Source organism: Balaenoptera acutorostrata, chromosome 15, assembly GCF_949987535.1.
Source record: "Balaenoptera acutorostrata chromosome 15, mBalAcu1.1, whole genome shotgun sequence".
Taxonomy (NCBI): domain Eukaryota; kingdom Metazoa; phylum Chordata; class Mammalia; order Artiodactyla; family Balaenopteridae; genus Balaenoptera; species Balaenoptera acutorostrata.
The window spans coordinates 15,595,794-15,623,777 of NC_080078.1; the positions used below are offsets into that span (position 1 = coordinate 15,595,794).

At 52.1% G+C, this 27,984-nt stretch overlaps 3 protein-coding genes across 11 annotated transcripts; 1 reads left to right on the plus strand and 2 right to left on the minus strand.

Moving 5' to 3' along the window:
• Positions 1-605: 605 nt before the first annotated feature.
• On the minus strand, positions 606-8,047 carry AHSP (alpha hemoglobin stabilizing protein). 3 transcript variants are annotated; one of them, XM_007186468.3, is made up of 3 exons: positions 7,899-8,047; positions 1,205-1,283; positions 606-957 (listed from the first exon to the last, which is right to left on the minus strand). In XM_007186468.3, exons 2-3 carry the CDS (start codon positions 1,277-1,279, stop codon positions 724-726), a joined length of 309 nt encoding a protein of 102 aa, XP_007186530.2. In that variant the 5' UTR covers positions 1,280-1,283; positions 7,899-8,047; the 3' UTR covers positions 606-723. The 3 variants fall into 3 exon arrangements, with proteins under 3 accessions (XP_007186530.2, XP_057384839.1, XP_007186529.2); XM_057528856.1 differs by lacking the exon at positions 7,899-8,047 and adding an exon at positions 7,683-7,751; XM_007186467.3 differs by lacking the exon at positions 7,899-8,047 and adding an exon at positions 6,985-7,123.
• Positions 7,207-20,908, plus strand: RUSF1 (RUS family member 1). Of its 6 annotated transcripts, none has more exons than XM_007186469.3 (13): positions 7,207-7,548; positions 7,759-7,873; positions 12,035-12,080; positions 13,701-13,733; positions 13,816-13,921; positions 16,144-16,245; positions 18,368-18,438; positions 18,518-18,702; positions 18,783-18,840; positions 19,214-19,284; positions 19,959-20,102; positions 20,213-20,290; positions 20,770-20,908. In XM_007186469.3, exons 1-13 carry the CDS (start codon positions 7,249-7,251, stop codon positions 20,865-20,867), a joined length of 1,407 nt encoding a protein of 468 aa, XP_007186531.2. In that variant the 5' UTR covers positions 7,207-7,248; the 3' UTR covers positions 20,868-20,908. The 6 variants fall into 6 exon arrangements, with proteins under 6 accessions (XP_007186531.2, XP_007186533.2, XP_007186534.2 ...); XM_007186471.2 differs by lacking the exon at positions 20,770-20,908 and adding an exon at positions 20,621-20,752; XM_007186472.3 differs by lacking the exon at positions 19,959-20,102.
• Positions 20,622-27,949, minus strand: SLC5A2 (solute carrier family 5 member 2). Of its 2 annotated transcripts, none has more exons than XM_057528852.1 (14): positions 27,410-27,949; positions 26,802-26,873; positions 26,621-26,725; positions 25,590-25,754; positions 25,174-25,279; positions 24,387-24,467; positions 24,006-24,235; positions 23,558-23,693; positions 23,213-23,320; positions 22,936-23,086; positions 22,646-22,814; positions 22,355-22,570; positions 21,125-21,594; positions 20,622-20,840 (listed from the first exon to the last, which is right to left on the minus strand). In XM_057528852.1, the coding sequence occupies exons 1-13, from the start codon at positions 27,533-27,535 to the stop codon at positions 21,163-21,165; spliced, it is 2,097 nt and encodes a 698-aa protein (XP_057384835.1). In that variant the 5' UTR covers positions 27,536-27,949; the 3' UTR covers positions 20,622-20,840; positions 21,125-21,162. The 2 variants fall into 2 exon arrangements, with proteins under 2 accessions (XP_057384835.1, XP_057384836.1); XM_057528853.1 differs by lacking the exon at positions 20,622-20,840 and having other exon boundaries at positions 20,934-21,389; positions 21,465-21,594; positions 27,410-27,944.
• Between the last annotated feature and the right edge of the window lie 35 nt (positions 27,950-27,984).

The window sequence follows — 27,984 nt, forward strand, 5'->3', positions numbered from 1 at the left end:
GGGACGGCAGGGACGGCTGGCAGGAATCTTCGCTTCCCAAGCCTGGGATCTGGGGCTGAGGGGTGATAGAGCCAAAGGTTTTCCCGTGTGAAAAATAAGGGGTGTGCTGAATAGTTCCCAAGACCCCTTCCAACTCTAAATCAAGCGGTACTCCCAGGAGGTGTTCTGTGGTCATCTTTAGAGTTAGAAGATCCTATAACGTTGTTCAAGCTGGGGCCAAGGGCAGGGAATTGGAAAATTGAGGCGGGAGGACTCTTGATTCCACCTAGTGAAGGATAAACAAGACTGGGAGATTTCAACAACTGTCTTCTAGACAGCATGTCACAGGGCCACAGTTTCTGGAGAGCCTCTATCTCCCTCGTTTTGTCTACGAACCCTTCCCCCGGTCCCTCAGCACTTATTCTTTAGCCTCTGCTGGCTGGCCCCTCCTTCAGGCTATTTTAGTGCTGCCCAGTGGTTACTTAAGGCTGCAAACCTCTGCTCTAAGGAATTAGATCTCCAAAATCATATCTAGGAAGCAGGGTGAGGGAAAAGGGACCAACTGTCTCCACGAGGCAGCGATGGAAACCAAAGAAGAGCCACAGAGCCAGGAAAACCAACAAAACAAGTACTGGTCTTTATTGAGGTGTCAGGGTGCAGTAACACCATGAAGGAGCAGAGCCTGAGGCCTTGAAGAACACAGAGGCAGCATTTAAGGGTCTCAGACAAGCCTGGGTCTCCCGGCTAGGAGGAAGGCAGCCTGTGATCGGGTGCTCCCAGGGACTTCAGGAAGTTCCTGTATTTGTCCAGGAAAGAGGCAGACAGAGTATCCAGCTCTTGCCGAAGTTCCTGCACAGCCTTGTCCTGCTCTTGCTGCTCCCCCACCATCTGCTGCCTGTAATAGTTGATGTAGAAGTTCACCCAGTCGTTCACCACAGTCACCATGGCTTCTTCAGGGACAGCAGGATCCGAGAAGACCTGGGGGGGAGGGTGGGATTGGGATGGGGGAGGTCAGGATTTGGCAAGGGAGACCACGCTCGGCCATGTGATTCAGGAATAACCACAAACTCTGACATCCTCTTTTCTCTGATTTGTATTACCTGTCTCTAGTTGTTTCCATCAACTCAACCATTACCCTCCCAGCTCCAAATTATTCTCCCTTCTCTGTCCTTGCCCACCTCCCAACGCTCCAGGCCTGTCCTCTGAAACAGAGCACCAGACTTACCTGCTGATTTAGCAGAATGTTAAATTCCTTTATTCCTGTAGCAATGAGATCCTTATTGGTTTGAAGAAGGGCCATCTGCCTGATTAGAGAAAGAGATGGAATTTAAGAATCTTTTTCTCCCAGGGTATTTCCCCCAATCTCCTCACTCCCCTTAAGCATCCCTGGGGCCCTGCAGGGTCACCTCCCCTCCACCACCTTTCAAACCCTGCCCTGCTCTGAGATCACATTTCCCCCAGGTTGGCTCACTGTCAGGTCCAACAGTGCTATGTACAGACGTTTCACCCACACTTTTCAGGGTCTGGATGCCCCTCTGTGCCAATCTAGAGGTAGACAAGGAGTCCAGTGTCAGCCAAAGAGGGAAACGCCCTGCATTTAGGTCCTGAGGGAGGGTGATAGGTCAACCAGGGGAGGGGAAGGAGGGAGAGGCTTCCCTGAAATTAGAAAGATAGCAAAGCCAAGAGAACAGATAAGTGGGGAGACCCAGAAAACCAAACCAGGGAAAGAGCCATGCCCTCTCCCCCATAACCCAGAATCCAGGCTCCAAATGCTAACAAAACTAACAGTAACTGTTAGATGCCCTGTTATGAGAAAGGCACTTTAAAAATCATCCTAACAAGTGGTGGCAATTATTCTCCCAATTCATAGGTGATATATTAATAGCAGCTAACATTACAGTTATCATTTGTGCCAGGCACTGTTTCAAGCAAGTATTAAGGTATTTATTCTTGGGAGTTCCCTGGTGGCCTAGTGGTTAGGATTCAGGGCTTTCACTGCCATGACCCGGGTTCAATCCCTGGTCAGGAAACTGAGATCCTGCAAGCCACATGGCGTGGCCAAAAAAAAAAAAAAAAGTATTTATTCTTATAAAAACTCCTGTTAGGCAAGTTCCAATAATAGTCATATTTTGCAGATGAGCCATCTGTAAGGTGGGGGGGACTGGGCTCTACTAGGCTGAGTCCCACAGGAATGGAGACACATGTGTCTTATTTTCTAACATATCATCGGGTACTTAACAAAGCAAAAATACTCTTTTTCTTTTTTAAAAATATTTTCCTAATGTTTTCCATTTTTAATAGATTTTTTCAAATTTCAAAATCACCATATACTAATTGAAATAAGTGAAACATTATAAAAATTCACACTGAAAAGTGGATCATTTTTGCTCCCTCCCCCGACAGAGTAACCAGCATTCAAGATGTGTGTATTTCCTGTCACATCTTCTTCCATTCAAAAACCAGTTTTCATAGGCACCTATACACTCATGGCTTGTTGCTCTGCTTTTTTGCTTACAGCATTATCTTAATTAATACACAGCAAATTAACGTCCTTTTGGTGTACAATGTTTGGATTTTAATACGTAGATTCATGTAACTACCACCACCATCAGGATATAGAACATTTCCATTGCCCCAAAACTCCTTCGTGCTACCCCTTTGTAGTCATCCCCACTCTCATCCCTAAATCCTGCCAACCACTGATCTGTTCCCCATCACTACAGGTCAGTGTTTTTGAGGATGTCCTATGATGGAGTCATACAACATCTAACCTTTGAGACTGGCTTCTTTCACTCAGAATAATGCCCTTAAGCTCCATCCAAGTTGTTTCAAGTAGCAGTGAGTTGTTCCTTTCCATTGCTAAGTGTGCATCGTATGGATGCACCACAGTTTGTCTATTCATTGACCCACTGGAGGACATCTGGATTGTTTGCAGTTATTGGCAAGTATGAATAGAGCTGCTACAAATATTTGTGTACAGATTTTTGTGTAAACGTGTTTTCATTTATTTAGGGTAGAAAGTATTTGTTACCACTAGGAGAAATAATTGCAATATGACCTAACAAAGAAAATGTATACAGAATTCAAAAACAAAGTCTTAATAGTTCAATAATAAGACAACCCAGTTTTTTTAAATGGCCAAAAGATTGGAACTGGCACTTCACAAAGAAGATATACAAATAGCCAATAAGCACATGAAGAGATGTTCAACATTATTACTCATCAGGAAAATGCAAATGAAAGCTATAATGTGATGCCACTACATACCCACTACAGCGACTGAAAGTTAAAAAGACTGATTAAGTGTCGGTAAGGATATGGGACAAGTAGAAATCTCATACATTGCCAGTGGGAGGGTAAAATGAAATGTCTGAAAAAACAATTTGGCAATTTCTCATAAAGTTCAACATACACTTACCACATGACCTGGCAACTCCACTCCTAGGTGGAGTCCATACACATCTACAAAAATAATTACATGCAAATGCAAATGTTCATAGCAGCTTTATTCATAATAACCCAAAACTGGAAACAACCCAAATGTCCAATAACCACTGAGTGCATATACAAATTGTGGCATATTCATACAATGGAATACTACTCAGCAATAAAAAGAAACAGACTAATGGTGCTCATGACAACATAGAAGAATCTCAAAATCATTATGTTGAGCAAAAGGAGCCAAGCATGAAAGCCCATATACAGTATAATTCCATTTCTATGAAATTCTAGAATAAGCAAAAATAATCTATAGTGACAGAGAGCACATCAGGGGTTATCTGCGATCAGAATACAAGAGTGGACATTAAAATGCACAGGTGCCCAAGAGAACTTTTTTAGATAATGGGAATACATATCTTGACTATGACAAGCATTCTTATATACTGTTAGTAGGAGTGTAAATTGGTAAAGCTTTTTAGAGGGATAGTTTGACAATACTTGTTCTAATTAAAATACAGATACCCTTCAGCCCAACAATTCTGCTTTGGACTCATTTTAAAGAAATATTCATATTCAATGTACAGAAAGGCCTGTACAAGGAATTTATCATACCTATTTGTAATAATGAAAAAAGCAATATGGGGATCTTTCTAGAAACTATGGCACATTCACACCATGGCATGACATGCAACTATTAAAATAAATGAGGTAGCTACATATGTGCTGATAGGAAAAGATCTCAAAGACAATGTTAAATGAACTATAATTAGAGCAGGCCACCTCAGGCTGTGAGTATGGGAGAGGGGATTAAATGTAAAACTATATTTCTCTCTCTGTGTTTCTGTCTGTCTCTCTGTCTCTGTCTCTCTCTCTCTCTCTCATGGTAAACAATGTTTACTTCTGGGCATTGACTGGTATTTGTTGGAAAATGGAAAGAGGGATAAATGTCAAGGGAGAATTTGACCTTCTCCATCTATATTATTGTTTGAATTATTTTACAGTGAGAATGTATCCTTCCATTATTTTTATAATACTTAACAAGAATACAAAATAAAAAAGAAAGAAACAAGATGGTATAGTTCTAAAACCATTAGCCTCAAATTGGACACCTGCCTCAGGGCCTAGAAGAGTAGCACCTTCTCACTAAATATCTGTTGAATGAATAGGAGAATGAATGTGTTTGCCACTTTTCAGCTCTGTCACCTTGATAAAGTCACTTCACACATGCAAACCCCAGTTTCTTTGTTTAAAGGAGGAATGAAATCATACCTATAAGGGTTATTGAGAAAATAAATTCATTCATTCCACAAATAGGTATTTGGCACCTGCCTTGTGCCAGGCCCTGGGAATGCATCAGTGCCAAAGACAAAGTTCCTCTTCTCTGGGAGCTTATGTTCTAGTTGGGGGAGTGAGAGGATGAACCGTAAGGGGTGAAGTCTGAAAGATGAAGCAGGGCCCAGTCTACAGAGCTTCATGGGCCATGACAAGAAGTTCGTGTTTTATTTTCAAATATGAAGGAAAGTCATTGAAGGGTTTGGAGGAGAATACTGCAATCCTCTTCCATAAAAGTAACAGGAAGCTGCTGAAAGGTTTCGAGCCGGGGAGTTTTAAGCTGTGTAGGGAGTAGACCATAAGCGGGCAGTTGTGGAAGTGGGGAGATCAGTGAGGATAAAGTCAAGGAGATGAGCAGCTTGGAGTGTTCTGTCCGGTGCTTACTATACTGCTGAATGCAGGCTGCCAAGAAGTCTCGTGGGGTAGGGGAAGAGGAAGCACCCCTCATCTCTTTGTCAAGCCACTGATCTGGACACTGGGGTTGCAAAGAAGTGTATGAGCCCTCGTCAGGCACTTACAGTCCGCTTGGGAAGACAGGACTTAGATACCTAATAAAAGCAAGTACAAGCTGGCTCCAGAAAGCATATGCTAAGCGTTACATAAGTTCTACAGTGAACAAGGGTTGCCATGGTCTCTGAGCAGGGAGAGGTCAATGTGGACAAAGATGGTCAGTAAAGCCTAGAGGGTTGGTAAATAGTGTGACCGTATTTCTCAGTTTGCCCAGGATGGCTCCAGTCTGTTAGCCCGATGTGATTATTCATGGTGCCTCCTTTAAAGACACTCTCAAAAATCCTGATTTGGGGAATTCCCTGGCGGTCCAGTGGTTAGGACTCGGTGCTTTCATTGCCATGGCGTCGGGTTCAATCAATCCCTGGTCTGGGAACTAAGATCCCGCAAGCCGTGCCGCGCAGCCAAAAAAAAATCCTGGTTTGGACAATATGTCATATAGTAGTGCTGGTCATGAGGGCCATATGGAGCAAAGGGCCTCACATTTGAATACTTGACATTAACTCCAGATAATGGTCAACACTTAACTAGCATGTACTATGTACCAAACATAGTTTAAGAGCTTTACACATATGACTCATTTAATCCTCATCCCAACTCTATATGGTAGGTACTAGTATTATTCCCCTTTTACAGGTGAGGAAACTGAAGGACAGAGTGTTGAGAAACTTGCCCAAGGTCTCACAGATACTAAGTGACAGAACCTGCATCCAAACTAAGGCCCTCTGGTGGAATTCATTCCTGGAGGTTAGTCTCAGTTCAATATACCCACAGAAGCTAACATTTAAAATATTACACGTTTGTATCCCTTCAATTTTTCACTCTCACAGGAACCAAACAAACAAACAAAAAATCAAATGCCCTGGGTCTACCTCAGCCTCAGAGACTCTGTCTAGGTTTTAGGTAAAGTGAGGTGGGGTGGAATAGCATTCCAGGCTGAGGTCCAAGAGAAAGATGATAGGTTGGGAGAATCAGAAGTTTCAAGCAGGGAATCAAACTGTGAGGGTCCAAGAATGCTGGGCTAAGGAACCAGGATATTTTATGTTCTGAAGAAAAGAGGACGCTTTTAGCAAATTTCTATTTTGAAGGCAGCACACTGCACTAGATGGCAAGGAGAAAGGGAGAGAGGGAAAGAGAAAAAGAGGTGAGTTCGGAGGGAAACACTGTCTTTAGACTTTCCCCCCAATTTCATAGACACTCTCCCCCAGTAAACACAGAAGAACTTCTTGCCTATTTTTCCTATTTGCTGACACTATTCACTACAATCCCTTGATTTTCTCGTTCCTCAGATGTTCTTAGGATCCTTTCAGAAATAATACTCTTCCAGTCGGGAAAGGCTGAAGGGCAGAAAATTTCTAGTGGAGGGCCAGAGACGCCCAGAAGGAAAACAAAAACCCAAAAAACCACAAACAAACAAAAAGGGAAGCTATACAGGGCCTCAGGGATCATCTGGTCCAACTTCTCATCATGCATGCATTCATTCATAAATACTATCTCTTTTACGCACCTACTATGTGTTGGGTACCGGGGATAGAATAGGAGTAAAATACAGGCCCTGGCCTCACAGCAAAGAAGCCACCCGAGGACCAGAGAGGGACACTGAGTTGCCCAAAGCCACACAGCTAAAAAATCTGTGGCCGCACCGGGTCTCAACACGATTCCCTAGGGACGCCCTCTTCCCTTCTCCCCATAACTGTAAGTCGTGGGTCACAGCAAAGCAGGTACCTTCAGGGCTTGGCGGGCCAAAGGGCTCCCGCGGCCCCAGACAACATGCTACAAAGAACCAGGACCGGGACCAGCCCCGAGGGGTCGAGGCTGGGCCGGGAGGTCGGAAAGGAACCATATGGTTCCTGGGCTGGCTGGAGGAGTACGCGGAGGCAGGAGGTCCTTCCGCGAAGGAATAATGCCCCTTTGCAGCCGCCGTAGCCGAGCCGGACGCGTCTTCCGGCCACGTTTCTCTTCCCGCGGAACTAAAGGGAGGAATCCAGAATGGCATATGTCGCCAGCATTGAGGCCCCACTGTGCTCCGAGCAGTTCGGCTCCGGGACGGCCCGGCGCTGCCGCGCCGCCACCGACGGGAGCCTGCAGTGGGAGGCCTGGGGGCGGCGCTGGTGGGCGTTCTCCGGGGCCTTCACAGCGAAACCCGGAGGACGAGATGGGGGCGAAAGGGTGGCTCCCGGCACGGCCGTCCCACCTCTTTCCCGGCTCCTGGCTGTCTTCCTGCCTCAGGGCTTCCCCGATAGCGTCAGCCCGGACTATCTGCCCTACCAGCTGTGGGATTCCGTGCAGGTCAGCCCGGCCGACTGGGGAAGGGAGCGACATGTAGCCGGGACAGGGGAGACAGTGCGCCACCTCTCCCTCCCCACTTACAGACTGGACACTGAGGCCCAGAGCCGAGCTGTGACACGTCCCAGGCCACACACCCGGGAGAGCTGATAACAGGTCTTAGACCTCCATGCTCCTGCGCCCACTCCTCACCCCACTTCTTTTCTTCTCCAGGCCTTTGCTTCCAGCCTCTCGGGTTCCCTGGCCACCCACGCAGTCTTGCTGGGCATAGGGGTAGGGAACGCAAAAGCCTCTGTTTCAGCTGCCACGGCCACCTGGCTCGTGAAAGGTGAGCTGGACCCCGGGAGTCTCACCGATCGCTCCTCTCAGCTCTGCCATTTCTCTGTCCACTTTTTCCTTCGGCTGAGAAGCCCAGCCCCTCCTTTCCCCTTCTCCCAGTGTTTTGGCGCCTAGCTCTGGGCTCTGATGAGTATGTTTATTTACGCATTCCTGTCTGATTAGATACGGGAGCCAAGCCTCCCCACTTCCTAGAAGAGTGCCTTGTACCCCGTTAAAAAACAAAATTCAACTGAGTAAATTTTAAAGATTTGTATTGGCTTTATTGACGACTGACTAGTAACCCATGGCGGGAACACCCTCATCCCGCCCACTAGCCTGGGTAGCTGCACTCCTTTCCCCATACGTACTGGGCAGTGTCCCTTAATCATCTGGAGCCCAGATCCCTAAGTAAACCGTCCCCTCCCCTTTACTCCTAATCTGTGGAGGACTGCCTAAGAGTTTGGTCATTGAATAAAACTGCCAACTGCCTTGGGTGTGGGAAATTAGTTAATTCTAGACAAAAACAGTTTCGTAATAGGTCCTGAGTGGCAGAGAGGAGGTTTGGGGAAGGATGAAAAGCATTTTATATCCTCTGGGATACTAGATGATGCCATGAATAAGAACTATAGTAACTATCTGTTGAATGTGTACCGCTTTTTGAAAAACCACTAACCGGGGGGAAAAAAGATACAATTTGGTACCGTGCTACCTAGAGAGTGAAGTAGAGAAGAAAAGGGAAACTGTCCACATCAGGAGGGCCCATGGCTCTCTCCACCATCCTTTGTCTTTCACTGTTGTTCCCAGTGGCGGTTTAAATCAGACCCAAGGTAAGGCTCATTCTACACCTGACATCAGCCTGGCCACAGCTCTGGTGAGCCTCTGTGGACCTTTTGGAGAATCTGGAGGCTCCTGCTTATACCCTTACCATTAAGACGAGCATACTGTCCAAATGTGAGTCACTGCTGGAAAGAAGCTCTTTCTCTGAGACTGCATATCAGTGGAGAAGTGGTGGTGATCTGTGTCTCTTGTCCTAGTTGTCTCTTCTTTTACTAATAATAGTTCCCTGAACAGTACTTACCTTGTACCGGTCTTTAAATGTCCTGACTCAGTTTTCACAATAGTTCTGAGACGGGTATTGTCATTATCTCCATTTCATAGATGGGAAAACTGAGGCACAGAACGGTAACTTGCCCAGGGTCACGGATGTGAACCCAGGAGGTTTAGTTCCAGAGTACATTTTCATACCACCACACTGTGCTCAATTTGTATCTTTTCCATTCCTCTCCTATTGGTTAATTGTTTGGAATGCAGTGGGAGCTTGGGTCAGTAGTTCCATGTCATTTCTAAGCACCCTAGTCTTATCACCAACATGTTGTTTATGTATGTCTTCAGCTCAGGCAAGTTACTAAGAAAAAAATAAGACCATTTTAAGATGTGGAAAAATATCCTCTTACTTTAAAGCCTGTTGTTGATATTAAAGGAAACCCCCTTAATTAGAAAGGATATTACAAACTTGTTTCCATCAAACATGGGACATTTGTATGCAGAGCTTTATATAAGAAACTCCCTTGGAATTTTTTGATGTGGTCACTTTTAGTTACAGATCTCTTAATAGAACATGATGTTAATTGTCATAACTAGCAATAGTAATACTACTAGCAGCCAATATTTTGCCAGCTGAGTGTATGCCAGGCATTTTGACATGTAATATGTAACTTAATCTCTGCAGCAGCCATATTAGGTAGATGCCTTTACGAGTACCTTTTTCAGAGGGGGAAGCTGAGGCACAGAGAGGTTTAGTAACTTGCCTAAGGTCACACAGGGCCAGGATTTGGACCCAGGCCCACTGACTCCTGTGTCCCGCTCTTAACCACCCACTCTTTGGCCAGTTAGGATTTCAGAGTGGAACCGAGTACAATTTATGGACAGTTGATCCCTTACTAGGACTCAAAATTTTTAGATCTTACAGCATGGCCAGTTGTAAGTGAGGCAGAGAGGAGCAGGTGGGAATTAAGTTTCCTGGTCTAGTGGCCAGTGTTGACTTTCGGATAATAGGGAGGATGTATGTCACTGCATCCTATTGCCAACCTCCAGTTTCTGACAAGGGCCCTGCAGACTGCCTCCGATGAAAGATAGAGTAGGCCCCTTTCTTGTGTGAAGGACACACATACCTGATTGGCGAAGACTGTGCAGTCTGAGGGAAGAAAAATAGTCTGGCCCTGTGAGCTTTCAACCAGTAAAAGTAACCTTGCCACGTTCAGAGTCACTAAAATGATCCAATACAAAAATCTTGAACAATGAAAATTTTGTGTAGAATTAAAAGTACTTGAAAGGAAGAGGGTGGGTGAGTGACAGCGGGAGGAGGCTTCTAAAGCCACCCTGGGAAGTATAACTTCCAGGGACAGACGGGACAGAAATAGAGAAGCCGAGCAGGCCGGATGGGAAATGTGTTGTACACACGCCTCTGAATGAGGCAACTGCTGCTCAGCCCCAGCCAACTGGAGCGGTAAGGGGAAGCAGGCCTGGTGCTGCCGTGTCTTCAGTTTCTTCTCGGAAAGCTGTAAATCCAGATTTTCTTGTAAAATGCCCCATTTTCGTTTATCAATCTTCGAGCTTCAGTTGCTTCATCTTCGAAAGGGGATGATCCCTCAAGCTTGTAGGATTGTTGTGACGATTGAAAGACACGGGTATTTCAGGTTTCTGCCAGCGTGCTTAGCGGTCTCCTTCAAGTCCAAGGCTGGGTAAAGATGTCTAGCTAGAAGGGGTCAATGCCCAAGGATGGCTGCCGTGGCAAGAGGAGAACGAGGAAGGCTGGCCCATGTCACCACCTTTATATGTCGTGGGACGTTCTCATCCCTCCTGCCCACAGCCTGGTTCTCCTTCGTGCAGTCCCCCACTTAAGGGTCCCTGCCCTCAAGCTCAAACAAGCTAAGGGTCCTCTGCCCGCTCTGCCTGTCCTTCCCGGTGCCCGCAGTGTGAGGCCTTCTCAGTTTGATTCTAGAACAGTCCTTCTTTGTGATCCCCCTGCTGGGCTTAATGAGTACTACTCTCAGTATAAGGTAGGGTCTAAATCAGTGGTCGGCAGACTTTCTGTAAAGGACCAGACTGTAAAGATTTTACACTTTGCAGGCTGTACAGTTTCACTTGCAGCAACTTGATTTTGCCATTGTGTTATGAAAAAAGCCATAGACAGTCTGGAAACAAATGGCACAGCTGTGTTCCGGTAAAACTATTTACAAAAACGGCGTAGAAGCCCATAGACCACCGTTAACTGACCCTTGGTCTAAATCAGTGTTTTTCATAGTGGCTGCTGCCTGCTTTTACACTGGCTTTTGAGCCTGGAGCCATGACTCTGGCTCACTGTGGTGCCCCCCAGGCCTCACGGCAGTGGGTAGCCAAGAAGCACTTGTTGTGCAAGTGACGGTCTAGTGGATTCCAGAGACTTCTCTGACTCTCCCTAGTCTGAGGAGGCCTCTCCCTCTGCCCCACTCTCCCAGCTCGCTTGTCACCAACCTGCAGTTCAAATCCTTTTTATTATTTATACTCTGATGACCACCTGTGAACCCACTGCGCAACCTAAGAGCTAGAATATCAACAATAACCTCTGAACTTTCCACACAGAATTTCCTGCTTTTTAAAAAAATAGTTTTACCGTATAGATATATATACGCAAACACTATATTGTTTAGTCTCAGTCGTTTTCGAGCTTTATGAAGAGTATACTGTGCTGTATGTAGTCATCATGACTTACTTTTTCATGCAGGATGATAATCCATGCTGATGTGGGTAATTGTGGTCCATTAGATTTTCACTGCCGTCTAGTATGCCCCTGAGTAAATGTACAAGAATTTGTTTATGCATTCTCCTGTTGATGAGCATTTGCATTATTCCCAGTTTTTTTCTGTTATAAACAATGCTGCAAAGAATATTTCTGGTCCGTGTCTCTTGGTGTGCATGGGTACCTAGTTCTCTGGGGTGCATGCTGAGGGACTGCTAAGTCTAGGCACTTCTGATGCCATAATGCAGCTACGTCTGTCTAGAACTTATCATACCAGACTGAGCTCCCAAGGGCAGCAATCCAAGGTGGAAAGCCATCTCAGTGCCAGGCTCTGCCAGGCCCTACAGCCCCCAAGGCTCTTGCTTGTTCCTTACCGATGCCTCTCTCCCCCAGATTCAACTGGCATGCTGGGCCGCATCATCTTTGCCTGGTGGATGGGGTGAGTTTTTCTTCCCAATCTGCAGACTTCTAGCCACTCTCCCTAGACAGGAGTCATGTGTTTCTCAGCCCTGGCTGTATTGTCAGCTCCCCCTCTTTCCTACCAGTCTCCAGGGGCGGGGAGATTTAGCAGGTATATCAGAGCTAAGGAGTCTTTAGTGAGTACCCAGTACAGGTGACTTGTCCAGGGTCACCAAGCAGTGAAGCCACAGAGCCATTGCCAGGATGAGATCTGCCTTCAAGAGCACCGATTTGCCGCTCTGCTGCCCATCATGGAAAAACACAGGGAGCCACAGGCTCTGAGCATCTCTGCTGGCTTGTTAAAAGGGAAGCTTGGATGGGACAGTGCTTAGCCCAGAAGGAATACCTTTACTCCAGAGGCTACTGTGGCGGTTTAGATACTTGGTTGGACTTTGCTGAGTGGGGAGTGGGCTTGGGTGGGTCATCAGGATCCCTGTCCGACATGGGATCCACATCACCATTTATCTAGAAGGGATTGAGGGTCTCGTGCTGCCTGCTTCCTCCTTGAGTCACTACTGGGTGACCTCAGGAGTGAGTTAGTATCTGCCATCAGTCGTGCTTGTGAGGTGCAGTGAGCTATGTAAAGTGCTTAGCACATAATAAGTGTTCAGTAAACACCAGCTGCAATTACTAACCCTAACTGGACCTCACCAGCTCTCTGTGTATCCTCTCTAATCCTTATAATAACTGTGTAGAGTAGGATTGAATGTTTACCTTTTCCAGATGTGAAGCAGACCAAGTCACACAGCTTGTAACTGGTGAGATGGGATTTGATCCTAAAGCCTGTGGTCTCTCTGTGGCATCAGGCAGAGCCCAAGACCAGGCCCACGTGTTCTAGTCCTGCCTTTGCCGTATATTCGTTCCATCAGGAGTTCCCCATGTGCGTCCCATGCCCCATCCAGGAATGCTCCCTTTCCCTCTAGGAGATTTCAAATTAAGGGTCAGGGCTAATGCTGCAAATTCTGAGCTGGGCAGGGGGCTGCAGCATCTCCTGCCACTGGGATCTTGGAGAAGTAGTCCCTGGGGGTTTGTGCAAGGACCAGGGTGTCACTCGGCCTGCAGAGGAGGGAACCATCCGCGGCATCGTATAATAGAGATATCCTAGGCTGGATGTCAGAGCCTGGCTCTTTCGGCCTTTTCCCCCCACTCCCATTTGATCCGAGGGAAGTCATATCCCTCTCTGGGCTAGTTGTCTATAACATGCAAGGTAGTGTTTACACTATATTGTTTATGGAATATGTGGACTTCTTGCTGGTACCTTCTATGAAGCAGAAGGAAGAGGAGGGGAGTTGGCAGAGGAACGCAGGGATGGCCTCTCTCCCAGGAGGACCCGAGGGTGGGGAGCAGCCACAAGACAATCAGTCTTTTCCTTTGGTGCCTCATGGGTTCGTAAGGGGGAAATATGAGTGACCACTGAAGGTCCTCCCAGCTAATGGTGGCATTTCAGGCAGCAGTGACAGGGTGTGGGGACAGATGTCTGGCTGGGGTGTGGGTTTTCCTGAGCCCTTCGGACCTTACCAAGGCATAGGAATGGCCTGCACTGCCCACAGGCTGTGTTTTCTCCTTAAATCCAAATTGCAAACCAATCTCTCCCCCACAGGAGCAAAATGGACTGTAATGCCAAGCAGTGGAGGTGAGAAGGGGCTGGAACCGAGGGGAGGGGAGTCTTCTAGTATGAAGGTCTCTGACCTCTGACCTCTTATCCCTTCCCCCAGGCTTTTTGCCGACATCCTCAATGATGTAGCCATGTTACTCGAGATTATGGCTCCCATATTCCCCATCTGTTTCACCATGACCATCTGCATCAGCAACCTGGCCAAGGTACCCACCTCTGGGGCACCCCTGTACCCAAGATACCTGCCCTGGTGGTGCTGTGTGCGGGCTCACTTGGGGCCCACAGGGGATCCCAGCCTGGGCCCAGTGTTCAAGGCATTTCTAGAAGAGTGAAGAAGTTCAGATGTTTCTTCTGAGACTCAGCCATGTATTCTGATCCTCCTCCAGCCAGACAGCCTCTAGAGCCTCAGAGAGTCAGTCTAAGGCAGTGTCTGGAGCCATGGGACTGGTGAGGGAGCTCTGAGCTGAAAGAGAGTAAGGGTGGTCCAGTTTCAACATCTTGGGACCAGCTCCCTGGCTACCTTTCATTCTTTCAGTATAATATTTAGGGTGCCTACTGCATGTTTGGCACAGAATACAGGCCCTCCCATCTTTGGAAGAAAGCCACACATAGTTAAATATTTATCAAGTGATAGCTATAGGTATTCCAGATGAGAAGTGTAGGGGGCTGCAGAAGGGTTCAGCAGGAAATCTGGCCTGGTCCAGGGATGCAGGAAGGTCTTCCCTGGGGCTGGGTCCTGAAGTATGAATGTGAGGTACAGCGTGGGCATTCTGAGCAGAAAGGACAGTGCAGGTCAAGGTCCAGTGACAGAGCACAGACCGGACAGCAAGGCTGAAGGGGCGATTGGGGTGAATCCAAGCTCTTCTCTGCCAGGCTGCTCACCCTCATGATTCCTTCAAGTTGGCCTCATCCAGATGAGGAAACTGAGGCCTAGCAAGGTTCGGTAAAGAGCTCAGCCTGTCTTCACCACAGGGTTAAGAACCTGGCACAGAGTAGAGTCTTAAGATATGTAAGACCCATCTTAAAGGCCCATCCATCTGTTCAAAATCACTTGTGTTTCTCTGCTGGGCACTACTGATATTTAGGAGCCAACAGTTCTTTGTGGTGGAGGCCACTGAGCTTCCCTGGCCCAGGCACTAAAGGCCATGAGCCCCCCCTCCCCCTCCAGGGCAGGAAAACACAGAGAAACCAAGGATTGTGACCTCTGCCTAAATTCTGCACTAAACTCTGCCTTGGGGGCCTCAGTCTCTTCATCTGTCGAATAAGGGAGTCGAACAGGGCCATGAACTTCCCCTTCCACACCTTCCCGCCCCTCCCTAGAGTTCCAGCACCTCCATCCCCGAGGTACACCAACCAGAAGCCTGGTTGTCATCCATGCCTTCATCTCCTCCCCCTTTACCTGTCACCCTCAGCTAAACCTCCATTCATGTCTGTTATTTGCCCTCTTAAATCTCTCCAGTCCTTTCACGCCTCCATCCCCATGTCACCTGGTGGTTCCTTGCTGCTGAAAAAGCACAGTTATTTCCTAGGTCATCTCCCTGCGTCTATTCTCACCCCTCTTCAGTCCTTCTCAGAGCAACCCCATAGTCCTTATTAGAGTGGAAATCAAATCCGGTCACTTCCCTGTGCCCATTGCTCTTGGTATAAAGACCTTAACAAGGCTTGGTAAGTTCTATGTGATCAGGTCTCCGCCCATCACTCCAGCCTCATTTTGATCCACATTCCTCTTACCTTCAAACAAACACTGCCTATGTAACAACTAGTTTATTTGTTTACCATCTGATGATTTATAAGCTTCACGAGGGCAGGGGTTGTATTGAAGTCTCTCACAGTACCTAAATCCGTATCTGACATCTAAAAGAGATTTGATAAACATGAACGAAGTCAGTGACCCTAATCGATGAGCTCTCCCATCTCAGAGGGAGAGCCCTAGGAGGTCAGGGCCACTGGTGTGGGTTTTGAACTGGCCTGGAAGGCTTGGCTAGGCCTCGACTGGGGCAGGAAGAGAGTGGAGTTAGTTCCAGGCAGGCAGAATGTAAGCACCAAGTCGGAAACCGGACTTGGCTCTGCAAGGGGGAGGGTGCAGCCAAAGCAGAAGTTGGAGGCTGGGGAGGTTCTGGGCTAAGAATGGTCTGTGGACCTCCACCTTGCGGGGAGAAAGTGAGTTTCCTTGGGGCTGGGTCCACAGGGTGGCGTGACAGGCAGACCTTCAGTTTTCTCCTGGAGCAAGACAGGGGAGGTGGGCCTAGTGGAAATGCGGGGTGAGAACAGGAGACCAAGGACAGCATTCAGGGTTTTGCTGCGGGGTGGCCTGAGGCCTAGTTCTCTTAAACTGGTTTGAGCCATTTATTTGGCTCACCCACAGAAACTCCTGTGTTGCAGCAGATTATGGCCACGCTGACTTTCACTCTTCCCTTTCCCCACCCAGTGCATTGTGGGCGTGGCTGGTGGGGCCACTCGGGCCGCACTGACCATGCATCAGGCCCGGAGAAACAACATGGCCGACGTGTCAGCCAAGGACGGCAGCCAGGTGAGCAGCCAGAATTGCAGGGATGGTGGGGGGAGCGCGGATGTACGGGAGGGGGAGGCAGACATCAGACCAAGCCACGATTTGGGCATATGAAGAGAAGCACCTGAGTGCTTCTGCGGGGCGGGGTGGGAGACAGACGGGAGCAAATGCAGCTTCTCCCTGCTCTGACTCTTAGGATAGGTAGTCGGTGTGAGGGCTCGGGCTCGGGCTCGGGCTCGGGCTCTGGCAGCAACAAGTCCAAGCTGGTCATCTCAGCCCCTGCCTGCTGCCCGTGAGGTCAAGAGGGAGCCCTTGCCCTGGACCTCGCCCTCTCTAGGCAGAGCCCCGCCCTGGGAGGTGCGTGTTCTGACCCCATGAGACCCCACGTGTTAAAGCGCCTGGCAAGTCAGAAAGTGCTCAGCATGTGAGGAGGCCGGAGTCACTGCCGAGGCCTCCGCTGGGCAGTTTAGCAAAGCCCTTCTGGCCCAGCCCTCACCTGACCAAAGGAGCCTGAAGTGGAGGTGGAGGCACCCTTAGGCTGAACCCTTCAGGTATCGCCTCCCTCCGTACCCCGGTGCTAAGTGCCTATGTGCACTGCATCTCACACCAACCCTCTAAGGTGGATACTGTTATTATCTCTCTTTTACAGATGGGGAAAGTGAGGCCCAGGGTAGTCACAAGTGTGATGGTTTTCTTTGACACTGAAGCAATTTAGAAACCTCTGTTCTCTCCAGTCCTACTTTCTGGCCTTCTCTTATATTGTTTTGTTAAATAGAACTTCATTAAAAAAAAAAAATTGACTAACTCCCTTCAATAATATTAACACAAGCTAATGTTTTTTAAACATTAACCATGTGCCAACTATTTCATTTGTATGAACTCATTAAATCCTTACAATGGTCTTGTGCAGGGGTGTTCATTGTTGCCACTCTACAGATGAGGGGAAAAAAGGCACCGAACGGTTGAGTCTCCCTGGGTCCCCTTGGGCACATCCCTTCTCCCCGGAAATGGTTGGATGAGTTCTTCCCCATTATCACTTCCACAGGTTGTTAGGGAGGGGAAATAAGTACAACCAGCCCCGTGCCTGCTGTCTCACCTGCCCTCTTTCTAACCCCCAGCCCCTTCCACCGCCGGATGCATTTTGCAAGGCCCCAGGGCTTCCTCAATTCACGGAGGCAGTAACATCATTGGGGCAACCGAGGCACGTGCTCAGCCCCAGACTAGGCCCCTGCTTTCTGCTGATGTTGCTTTGCTGCCACTTGATGTGGCTGCCGGAAATGACTGTTCCCACCCGGGGGAGGGGAGGTCCCAAGGCCCCTGATCCCCAGTTTACTGTCACACCCACAGCCTTTATTTCCACGGCCCGCCCCTTTGCCAGGACGACTGGGTAAGAAGAGCTGCAGCCTCAGGCCCCCTCTGCGCCAGAACCGACTCTCCCGGGGAACCCCGTAGTCAGGGACACCAGTCCAGACTCCTCCTCTCGCGTGATGAGTTGGGGGGCGGTGGCCAGGGGTCTTCTCCCCTAGGGTAAGCTCAGTCGGGCCATCAGAGGGGTCTGATAATATTGATTCTCAAGGGAAGTTTGGATCCTGTGCTTTTCTTCCTGGGTGGTTCCTTGACTCCTTTGCAAAAGTATCTGCTGGTTACTGGGCGGATGGACCTTTTTTTTGTTTTTCTGTTTTTCGGGGTTTTTTTGTTTGTTTTGGCCACGCTGCATGGTTTGCAGGATCTTAGTTCCCCAACCGGAGATCGAACCCATGCCACCTGCAGTGGAAGCACGGAGTCCTAACCACTGGACTGCCAGGGAATTCCCTTTTTTTTTTTTTTTTTTTAAACCACCAAATAAAGTAGTTGTACTCTGTGGACATTTACTTGCCTGAGTGTAGGGCTACACTTTGACTCTTGCAAAACAAAGAAGGCATGTTCCACAGGCATTCCAAGGGCATTGCACCTACCTGGGCAGAGAAGCAGCTGGTATCTTAAATGACAGCTCACTCATCAAAAACATTAAAAATTTCCTAGGCACCCTTATCAGTGTAGGGAGTGTCTGGGGCAGGGAGGGGTGTAGTGAAAGGCACTCAGGGGTATTCATTCTGGCCTGGAGGGGAGCCCTCCAGCTCGCATCCCCTCTGACATTTTCCAGGAGACGCTGGTAAGCCTGGCAGGGCTCCTGGTCAGCCTCTTGATGCTTCCCCTGGTGTCAGATTGCCCTAGGTAAGCCGGGATCAAGGGCAGGGAGGAGGCGCCCCGCTGGGCCTCTGCTCCCATTGACCACCTCACTCTGTCACCCCAGCTTAAGCCTTGGATGCTTCTTCTTCCTCACTGCCCTCCACATCTATGCCAACTACCGGGCAGTCCGGGCCCTTGTCATAGAGACCTTGAACGAACGCCGGCTCTGGTTGGTCCTGAAGCACTTCCTTCAGCGGGGAGAGGTACTTGGCCCCGCTTCAGCCAATCAGATGGAGCCGCTGTGGACAGGTGAGCCAGCCCCTCGGTTTCAAGTCTCCTATGTCTCCTAGTCTCCCCTGCCTGGGCCTCCTGACTCCAGCTTCCCACAGGTTTCTGGCCATCTCTGTCTCTATCCCTGGGGGTTCCCCTACACCGTGTGACTTCCAGGTGAGTGGCCCAGCGTCTCCCACCCATCACCACTGTCACGCCCTCCGCACACGGGCTCCCTGTTCTGATTATACACTGGCCTCCCCCAACCAAGCCCCACCTCTCTGGTTCTTTATTTCCACCGAACAGACTTGGGCGTCAGTGTGGGTGCTTGAGGGCAGCAGGTGTATAATATGAAGTAGATATAAGGGATCTTATATTTGTTGGATGCAGGAAGAAAGGAAGGGTTGATGCGGGGGAGGGGTAACGGCTGAGGGATGGATGGCAAGGAGGTGCAGGACGGTTAGGGTTAACAGTGAGGTGGCTGTGCACTTGACTGGGTGGTCACTGCTGCCTTGTCTTCTCCCCCACTGCACGCTCTTCTCTCCTTCAGTGTCTTTGAGCTGCAAAAGCTGGTTGAGGGGCACCAAGAACCCTACCTGCTTCGCTGGGACCAGTCACAGAGTAAGTGTGCCGCGTTCCCCCAGCTTCAGACTCACCCTCCTGGGCTCAGCCTCTCATTCCTCCAGCCCCAGGGCCCCAAGCCCTGGACACACGCTGGACAGTTTGGAGTCTGCCTAGTGTCCTGAGGGAGCTCTAGACTAAGACTGGATGCATTCAGATTATAGCTACATGCCCCAGTGAAGTTCCCTTTACCACTCTGTAAAATGGCGCTAACAGTACCTGCCTTATTAGCTGCAGGGTTTTTATGAGAATCAAATAAGGTGACGATGTAAAAGCACTTTGTACATTGCAGCACACTCAGATAAGATTAAGACCCTTGGTTATCCCTGAGGAACCACTTTCCTCCCCTATCCGGGGTGACCTCTTGAGGAAGCATGTACTGAAGTTTACTGGTCTGCTGGTCGTGTGTTAAAAGCTGCTTATTCTCACTAGCCATTAAAGACGTGCAAAATAAACCCACCTCAGGGAGCTGCTCTGAAGTTGTATTTTGGAAATTACTTGGCCGGAGCACTGGGGAGCAACATGAGATGAAGTTGGAAAGGAAAGGGTGAGAGATGGCCTTTCATGCCAGACCAAGGCCTTTGGGCCAGATAGGGATGAAGCAGGCTGGTAGGCCTGAGAGTGTTTGGGGAGGTGGCCCTTCCCTGGTACCAGTCTGCCCCTGGTCTCTCCAGACCAGGTACAGGTCGTCCTGAGCCAGGTGGCAGGCCCTGAGACCATTCTAAGGGCTGCCACTCACGGACTGGTGCTTGGAGCCCTGCAGGGAGATGGACCCCTCCCAGGAGAGCTGGAGGGACTGAGGAACCGAGTACGGGCTGGTAAGTGCCTCACAATCTAGGCTGCTTCTGACTCAAAGTAGGGTGGAGAGAGGAAGGACCCTGTTCAGCTTGGGGAACCCAAGAGCTTCTGGTTCTTCGCCCCACTCCAGGTCCTGAGAAAGAGAGCTGCGTCATCGTCAGGGAGACCCACCAAGTGTTGGACAAGCTATTTCCAAAGTTCTTGAAAGGTAATATCCTTCTGCTTCATGGCTCCTAGGCCTTCTCCCAGAGGCCCTGTCTACCCCCATCCCCACCCCTTCACCTGGAGGGTGGAAGACCTGGGTTTCTCTCTGTGATCTCTAGTCTGGACCTCAGTTTCCCTGTCTGCAGGATGGGGAGGTTAGGATGGTCTCTGAGGCGCTGTCAGAGTTGACAGACTGTGGAATCCCAGTTGGCACTGGAGAATGGTGGTGGGGGCGGGGAAGGCTCACAAATGACTGATGATGCTCTTTCATTTAGCACCTGCTCCATTCTGGTTCTTTTTCATGTGCTGCTCAATGAATTCTTGCTGCAACCAGATGAGGTTTTAGGCTCATTTTATGCCAGAGATTACCCAGCAGAGGCAAGGGGAACCTGAGCAGTACACGCAGCCTGTGCTGCTCCTTCCCCCTCCCCAGGGTCAGCCCAGAGTCTCCTCCGCAGCAGTATCCCTATGCCCTCTCCCCAGGACTGCAGGATGTGGGCTGGACGACTGAGAAGCACCAGCTAGAGGTGGATGAGTGGAGGGCCACGTGGCTCCTGTGTCCAGAAAAGAAGCTCTTGTGAGCAGCCCGGCCAGAGGCCCAGGTCCCAGGACAGGAGCCTGGAGCAAGGACACTTTGGCCACAGCAGGACCTGGGAAAGGCAGCTTTATTTTTGCTTAGGGGCACCGATGTGGCCAGTTGGCCAAGGAATTGACTACCAATCAGATGGTCTGGGCCCCAGGCAGAGACAAGGTAGAGAGAAGGGGTACCAGGGCCTTCCCCCTGCACTCTCCTGCCCCAGGCCCTTCTCACCACTGCAGGCTCCCCACCCCCACTCACTGCAAGGCTGTGGCTCATGGCGCCCGACACAGTTGACCTCAGGCGTAAAAGCCCCAGAGGAACGTGGCCACGGCCATCATGAGCAGGGCATTGAGGCTGACGACGCGGGCCCAGCTTGGGTCCTCACTGATGTCCTCCAGTCGCCTGGCTGCGGCAGCCATCTCCTCCTGGGTAGGGCGTGGGGGACTGCCTGCCCCACCCCTGCTCATTCCACAGAACCAGAGCAGGCACTGGCGGAACAGGCCTGGTGCTGGGGAAGGGGGCTCTGGGAGAAATTGCGGCCGTACAGTTAGTCGGCTCCCCCAGCTCCCCCACCCCAGCTCCCCGGGCAGTGCCTTACCCTCCATCTCCACCGCGTGCTCAGGGCGCCCGTTCTGTACAGGGGCTGAGGGTGGACCTGCTAGCTCCTCAGCATCCAGGTCCTCCCGCTCCTCCTTGCTGTACCGGAGACTGAAGACCAGGCGGTGGAGCTGGGGAAGGGTGGGAGCAGGGACCAAGTGGGAGTGCCGTTCCCCCACCCCGAACCTGGAGGTCTCTCATCCACACCGGCACTCCCTCACCTCCCTCTGTCCAGCCTGCACACCCGCCCAGGCTCACTCCAGGATGACCTTCCACGGCTGCCCTTTGCCCTCAGGCTAAACCCTAGCTCCTCAGCTGGGTGTTTAAAGCTCTTGGCCCTGCTCAGCCCTCTGCTTCATCACCCTGTCTACACTCAAGATTGTAGTACTTTAGTCTTACAGCCCTGCTAACAGTGTTCCTTCCCGTGGGTGTTTGCTCACAGGGTTCCCTCCTGCTGCCTTTCCCCTTCTCCACCTGTGGGGTCCTGCCCATCCTTCCGGGCCCACCTCTTTTGTCCTCCCCCCAATCAGCTCTGCCCTGGGGCACCTGCCTTGCCACAGCACAAGACCAAACCCTTTTTGGGCTTTCAGGGTAGTACTCTGTCCCTCTCCGCCACCAATCAGGCCAAGACTCTGGGGGGCTTTAACCTCCCCCACAGTCTTCTTCAAGCCGCCTCCAAACCACCTCAAATAAATGTGATTTAAATAAAAACATTGTACTTGCTTTGCAAATGAAGCTTCAAACTGGACTCTCAGCCTGCCCTCACCAAGCCTCGGTATAGAAATTCAGGTGCTACCCACTGGGAGTTCTGGGAAGCAGGCTGCCCGACTGCTGGTGGAGAGGGCCCGCAGCGGCCCACATTTGGTGCCCCGTCCAGAGGCCCGCTCTTACGTGCTTGCTTGGGATGGGCGGTGTGCACAGCGAGACCACGAGGGTGAGGAGGCCGGTGCAGACGAAGAGCACGATGGCGAAGTAGAGGTAGTGCACGCGGCAGAGGAGCGCGGGGCACGCCGAAGGGCGCACGCAGCTGCCCGAGCCAAAGGAGAACTCGGGAACCAGGCGTGCCAGACCCATCAGCAGGCCCCCGATCAGTCCCCAGAAGGCGCCCTGCGGGGCCAGAGAGCGCATCAGCCTCGGGTTTCCAAGTCCGGCGCCGAGCTCCCAATGAACACACACACTCACCTTCTCATTAACGCGGGGCACGAAGAGCGCCAGCACGAAGACGGCCGACACCGGCGGCGCCAGGTAGCTGGAGACCGACTGGATGTAATCAAAGAGCTGCCCGCCCTGCGCCGCCTGCACCACGGGAAGCCAGGCCACCGACACGGCCACGATGAACACCACCCAGAGCCTGCGGTGGACGGCCATCAGGTGGTTTCACCCAGGACCCCGTCTCCCCCTGTCCCTACGAGTGCTCCCTGCCCCCACCCGGGGCTGATTCGTGGGGCAGGAGATGGAAAACCCAGGCCCACCGTCCTACTAGCAGCAACTCCCGGTCGCCCGCGCGGGGCCGCAGGCGCGTGTAGATGTCCATGGTGAAAAGCGTGCTGCTGCTGTTAAAGATCGAGGCCAGCGAGGACATGAGCGCGGCCAGCATGACCGCCAGCATGAGTCCGCGCAGACCTGCGGGCCGACGGAGCCGTGAGTCTGGGGCCACGAGGGCGTCCCGGGAGGGTGCGGGCTGGGCGAGGGGTGACTCCTCCCACTGGCGCCTGTGGGCAGCGGGGCAACCCGGGGGCCCGCCCTCACCGTTGGGCATGAGCTTCACGACGAGCCGCGGGTAGGCGATGTTGGAGCACCCCACCTCGGTGCCACACACGCGCTTACACACCTCTGGCACCACGCACGCCACCTCGTCTGCGGGAAAGGGCACGACGCGGCTAGGGCGGCACCGGGTCTGGAACTTCGGATCCCAGAAGTGGGGACGGGGAGTCCCAGTGGAGGAGGGATGGGACCTCCGGGTGGGAGGTGGGACTGGGTGGCCCAGATCTCAGGACGGGAACGGAAATGGGAGACAAGCACCTGTATCCTTGCACAAGAAAGGGGATGGATGGGGCACAGGACTCTCGGTCGGGGCGGGGTTGCAGACGTTACCCGGGTAAAGAATGCGGCTGATCATGCCCGGCATGACCATGAGGAACATGGGCATCAGCTTCAAGTAGCCGCACAGGATGCAGCCCGCCTTGATGTGGGTCAGGTTTTTCCCAGCCAGGCAGCGCTGCACTATGACCTGCGACGAGGGGCGTTCAACTACCTGCGTCCAGTCCCGGGTACCCCGCCCCTCCCGCCCTGCCTCAACTCGCCGCTCTAATCCAGACCCCGCGGCTGGCCCATCGAAGCGGGCAATTCAGCCGCAAGCGCAGACCCTGACTCGGATCCGGCTCCATCTGGTTTAGCTCTAACTGGCGGACTTCCCGCTCCCTCGGACCACGCCTTCCACCTGGCTTCCCAGATGGGTTCAGGCTCCACCCATCTCAGCTCCGCCCACCGCGGTTCCAGTTCTGCCCCAGCCTCGCTCCCCGCCCAGGCCCTGACCCCGCACCTGGTCGCTGCACCAGTACCAGCTTGAGACGATGGTAAGCCCCAGAAGCAGCGCAGGCCACGGCAGGTCCCCCGTCACAGGGTCCCGGAGCAGATGGTAGGAGTCGGGCCGGGGTCGATAGCAGGAGCTGGAGATGTTGCCCACCGCCGGATCCTCGGACACCGTCAGGGACGTCATTGCCCCCAGATATTTGTCGAAAAGCCCCGAATACCCGCCCACCTCGTGGAAGGCTGTGAGGGCAAAGCAGTTAGGGGACATGGTGCCCGCGACAAGGCCCTTCCTAGGACCCACATGCCGCAGACGCGCGATGTCCCTGCTCCCAGGTGGAGAGATCTGCGAACTGTGACCTCTGCGCCCCTCCCCCATCAGCTGAGCCCGTACCGTAACCCATGAGGACGAAGGCCCCCGCGAGAATGACGAAGGTCTGCACCGTATCCGTGTACATCAGCGCTGCCAGCCCTCCTGCAATGGCCTGGGTCAGTGGAGACAGCCCAGACAGGCTGCCACACTGTACATACAGTGTCTTTGTGCGAATTGGAAAAGGGTTCCCCTTTCCTGGAGGGCAAATTTCAAAAGGATGGCCCATTCCCTGGGCTCACGCATTCCGGCATCAGGAGGCAGGGCTGCGTGAGCACAGTGGGGCTGAGTTTTAGGCTCCACTAATGCCAGGTGCCCACGTGCAGGACTTCCACTCCAGGCCCTCCTCCCAGCCCCAGTTTTCTCTTCTGTGTGATAGGAGGAGGTGATTCTCTAAGGTCCGATTCTCATCCTATACGAAGGGCCGGGCCGCTCAAGCCGGCCTTGGTACCAGGCCCCACCCACGCTGCTCCAGCGTCAGGCCTCGGGCACCACCCCAGAATCCTCCAACCTGCACTGGGTTTGGTGAGCTTTGGAGTCTGGCCAAGTCGGCTCTCCCTTCCCAGGTGTTCAAGAGCTGTTAAATCTTCCTTTTTGCCCAGGCCCAGGACGGGCTCAGATCTCTGAACTTCCAGACCAAATCCAAGGAATGTGGAGGGGGGGAGTAGTTTGTTTTCCAAAGATTTAGGTCCTTCTCCTGCTTGGATCACATCACACTTAAGAACTTCTCCAGCCCGCTTTCCTTTGGTGACTCCCCTAAGCCCCACCCACAGATCCACGCTCCCTTCCCTAAGCCCCTGCCACCTGCCACCTGTCACAGTGTAGATCATGGTGATGCCCAGAAGCGCGATGACGGAGGCATAGATGTTCCAGCCCAGAGCCTGTTGAATGAATACCGCCCCGGAGAACATATCCACCTTGGGGGAAGGAGCAAGCGCGCAGGTCAGGACCCAGGGGCCAGGGTGGGGACCCAGGTCCACTTCCTGCCCAGATCACGACCCTATGTGGCCACACCTCAAAAGTTCCCTCGTTTTTAGATGCCCTGGTCTTCCCAGATACCTCTCACTATGGTTGTCGCCCCAGAAGCCTATTCCTTCCAGGCCCTGCCTCCGTCACGGTTCTTACAGCCATTGCTCCTTGGTCCCGCCCCGTCCAGGGCTTTCCAGAGACCTCCACTGGGTGATCCCACCCTACCAGGGTCCCGACCAGCTCCCCGCGCGTGCGCACCGAAATCTTGGTGAAGATGTACAGAAAAAGCGAGAGCACGGACAAGTAGAGGCGGATTCGATGGCCGCCAAAGCGCTTGCGCAGGTACTGCGGCATCGTAATGACGCCCGCGGTCAGGTACACGGGCGCGAAGAGCCAGCCAAGTAGCAGCACGACGAACAGCGCCTGCGGGCACAGCGCGACAGCTGAGGGTCACTCCCTGTGGGAGATCCTGCCATGAGTGCGTCCTCACCCCTGATGGGTCTGAGGAACCTTCTTCTCTCGGTGAAAAGTGCTACTCCAAGGCAAGGTTGCAGGAGGGGCCCAGAGGACACAGATGCAGATGTCCCTGGGCCCTGGTCATTAGGGACAAGACCTTGATACTTTGTTGGGCCCTTAACTAGAGCCCTTCTTGCCCTGCCAGGCCATGACCCCTGGGCATCCCTCCCAAGATGGTCCCTATCCTCCTCGTCCTCCCCACCCCACACACACACCTGAATCCAAGCACAGAACCCTCAGCCTGACCCCCAACCTCTGCCTTCCCTCTCCTCTCCACCCACCCAAACCTTCCGTCCCTCAAGGCTCAGCTCAGATGCCTCCTTCTCCAGGAAGCCCTGAGCTCAAAGCCCTGATTTTCCCAACCCTCCGTCTCCTGCCCACTTCTGCAAGGGGCTTTCATTTAGCCTAGTGACCCTCACAGGCCACAGATTCAGAGAGCATCAGAAGAAGCACTTCACTATCCTTGAGACTGTTCACCCCACTCCAGAGAGGAGTAAAATCAAGGCCACAGAGGGCGTGGCTGGTCCAGGCTCACATAGCGATAGCAAGTCAGGAGCAGGGCCTACCCCTGCCCTGAACGTGGTATCTCCCACATGCCTCTGCCTCCAAGCTGGCTGCGTGAGCCTCCCTCGAAGCCCAGCCCCACCTCACAGCTGGGAAGTCCCACCTCTGGTCTCACATCCCCACCTCTGCCGCCTGGAGCTTCTCCAGGTGTGACCCTTCCAGGGGTTCCCACGGGGAGGTGGGGGTTATTGGCAAAAAGGGGCGCTCACATTCCACTCAAATCCAGCCACAGCCAGGCCGCTTGCCGCACCCGTCCCTGCCAGGCCCACGAAGTGGCCACTGCCGATGTTGCTGGCGAAGAGAGAGGCCCCGACCTGGGTGGCCAGAGGTTGGGGTGAGCCAGGCTGCTTCTCTAGGCCTCCTCCCGCTCCACAGCCCAGTCTCTCTCACCGGCCACCACGCCATGCTTCGTCCCGCCAGGAAGTAGCCGCCAACGGTGCCTCTGTTGGTTCTGCACATGGACTGGGGGACGGGAGTGGGGAGACGCCTGGGTTTGGGGCACATCTTTGGACCTCATTAGCCTCCTCAACACATTCCTCAGCCTTGTTTCAGGCTGAAGATTAACCAGCGCACGGCTCCCCTGACGGTTCATACCTGCACCCCCAGCCTCCTCCCAGGCACCCAGATCTACCCAGACCCTAACCTAGGGTCCGGTTCCCCAAGCCTGAGTGTGGCTGCATTCGGCCCCACTTTCCTGTGGGCCCTGGATATGGGTTTCTGGTCAGCCAGCCATTATGTAGAAGAGACCTCATTTAGAATACTGTCCCTGATGAAGATCCACCAACCCCTCAACTAGTCCAATCCAAAGGTGGACAGACAAGGCATGCATGAGTGTGGGCTGGGCCACCCTGGGGCTAGCAAAAGACTTACTTGCCCCCCATCCCGGGTTTCTCCCTCAAAGATCCAGGCATCCTTCCCCTACCACACATCGGGACTGTCCGAGACTTTTCCCCCAGGCTCCAAAAGCGGGCCCCCAGCAGCATCCCCCAACTTCTCACCCACAAGCCGACACCAATGACCAGCAGGAAATAAGCCGCAATGACCAGGATGTCGGCAGTGTTGTCAATTAGGGCCCTCTGTTCCCCCAGCCCTGGTGCTGAGCCTGCCTCTGTGTGTTCCTCCATTCTGCCCAGGATCTGCCCCTCAGGGCACCAGCCCCTGGATTCCCCCCGGGGAAGGATTAATGGTTACCCCAGGGGCAATGAGCCGACAAGTCCCCCCCTCCCCGGCTTTGTTTAGCTGAATCAGTTCTCATTGAGGCTGCAGGCTGGTCCTGTGGAGCTGGGCACTTTCAAATTCAAGAGCACTCCCCTTGCTGGGCCTTAGCCCCCACCCCTTCCCCAGAGCTCCAGGCTCAAAATCACTTCTTTCACCTGCTAAAAATGCCTACCCTTCAGCTTTGACCTAGGGATCCCGGCTGAGCCAGCCCCCTGATTCTGACTAATCCAGAGGGATCATTTTCAAACCCAAATCTGACAGTGTCACTCCCCTGCTTAGGAAGACTCCATAGCTCCCCATCACACCCAGGAGGAGGCAGCAGCTTCTCAGCCTGATGCCCCGACCCCTGCCCACC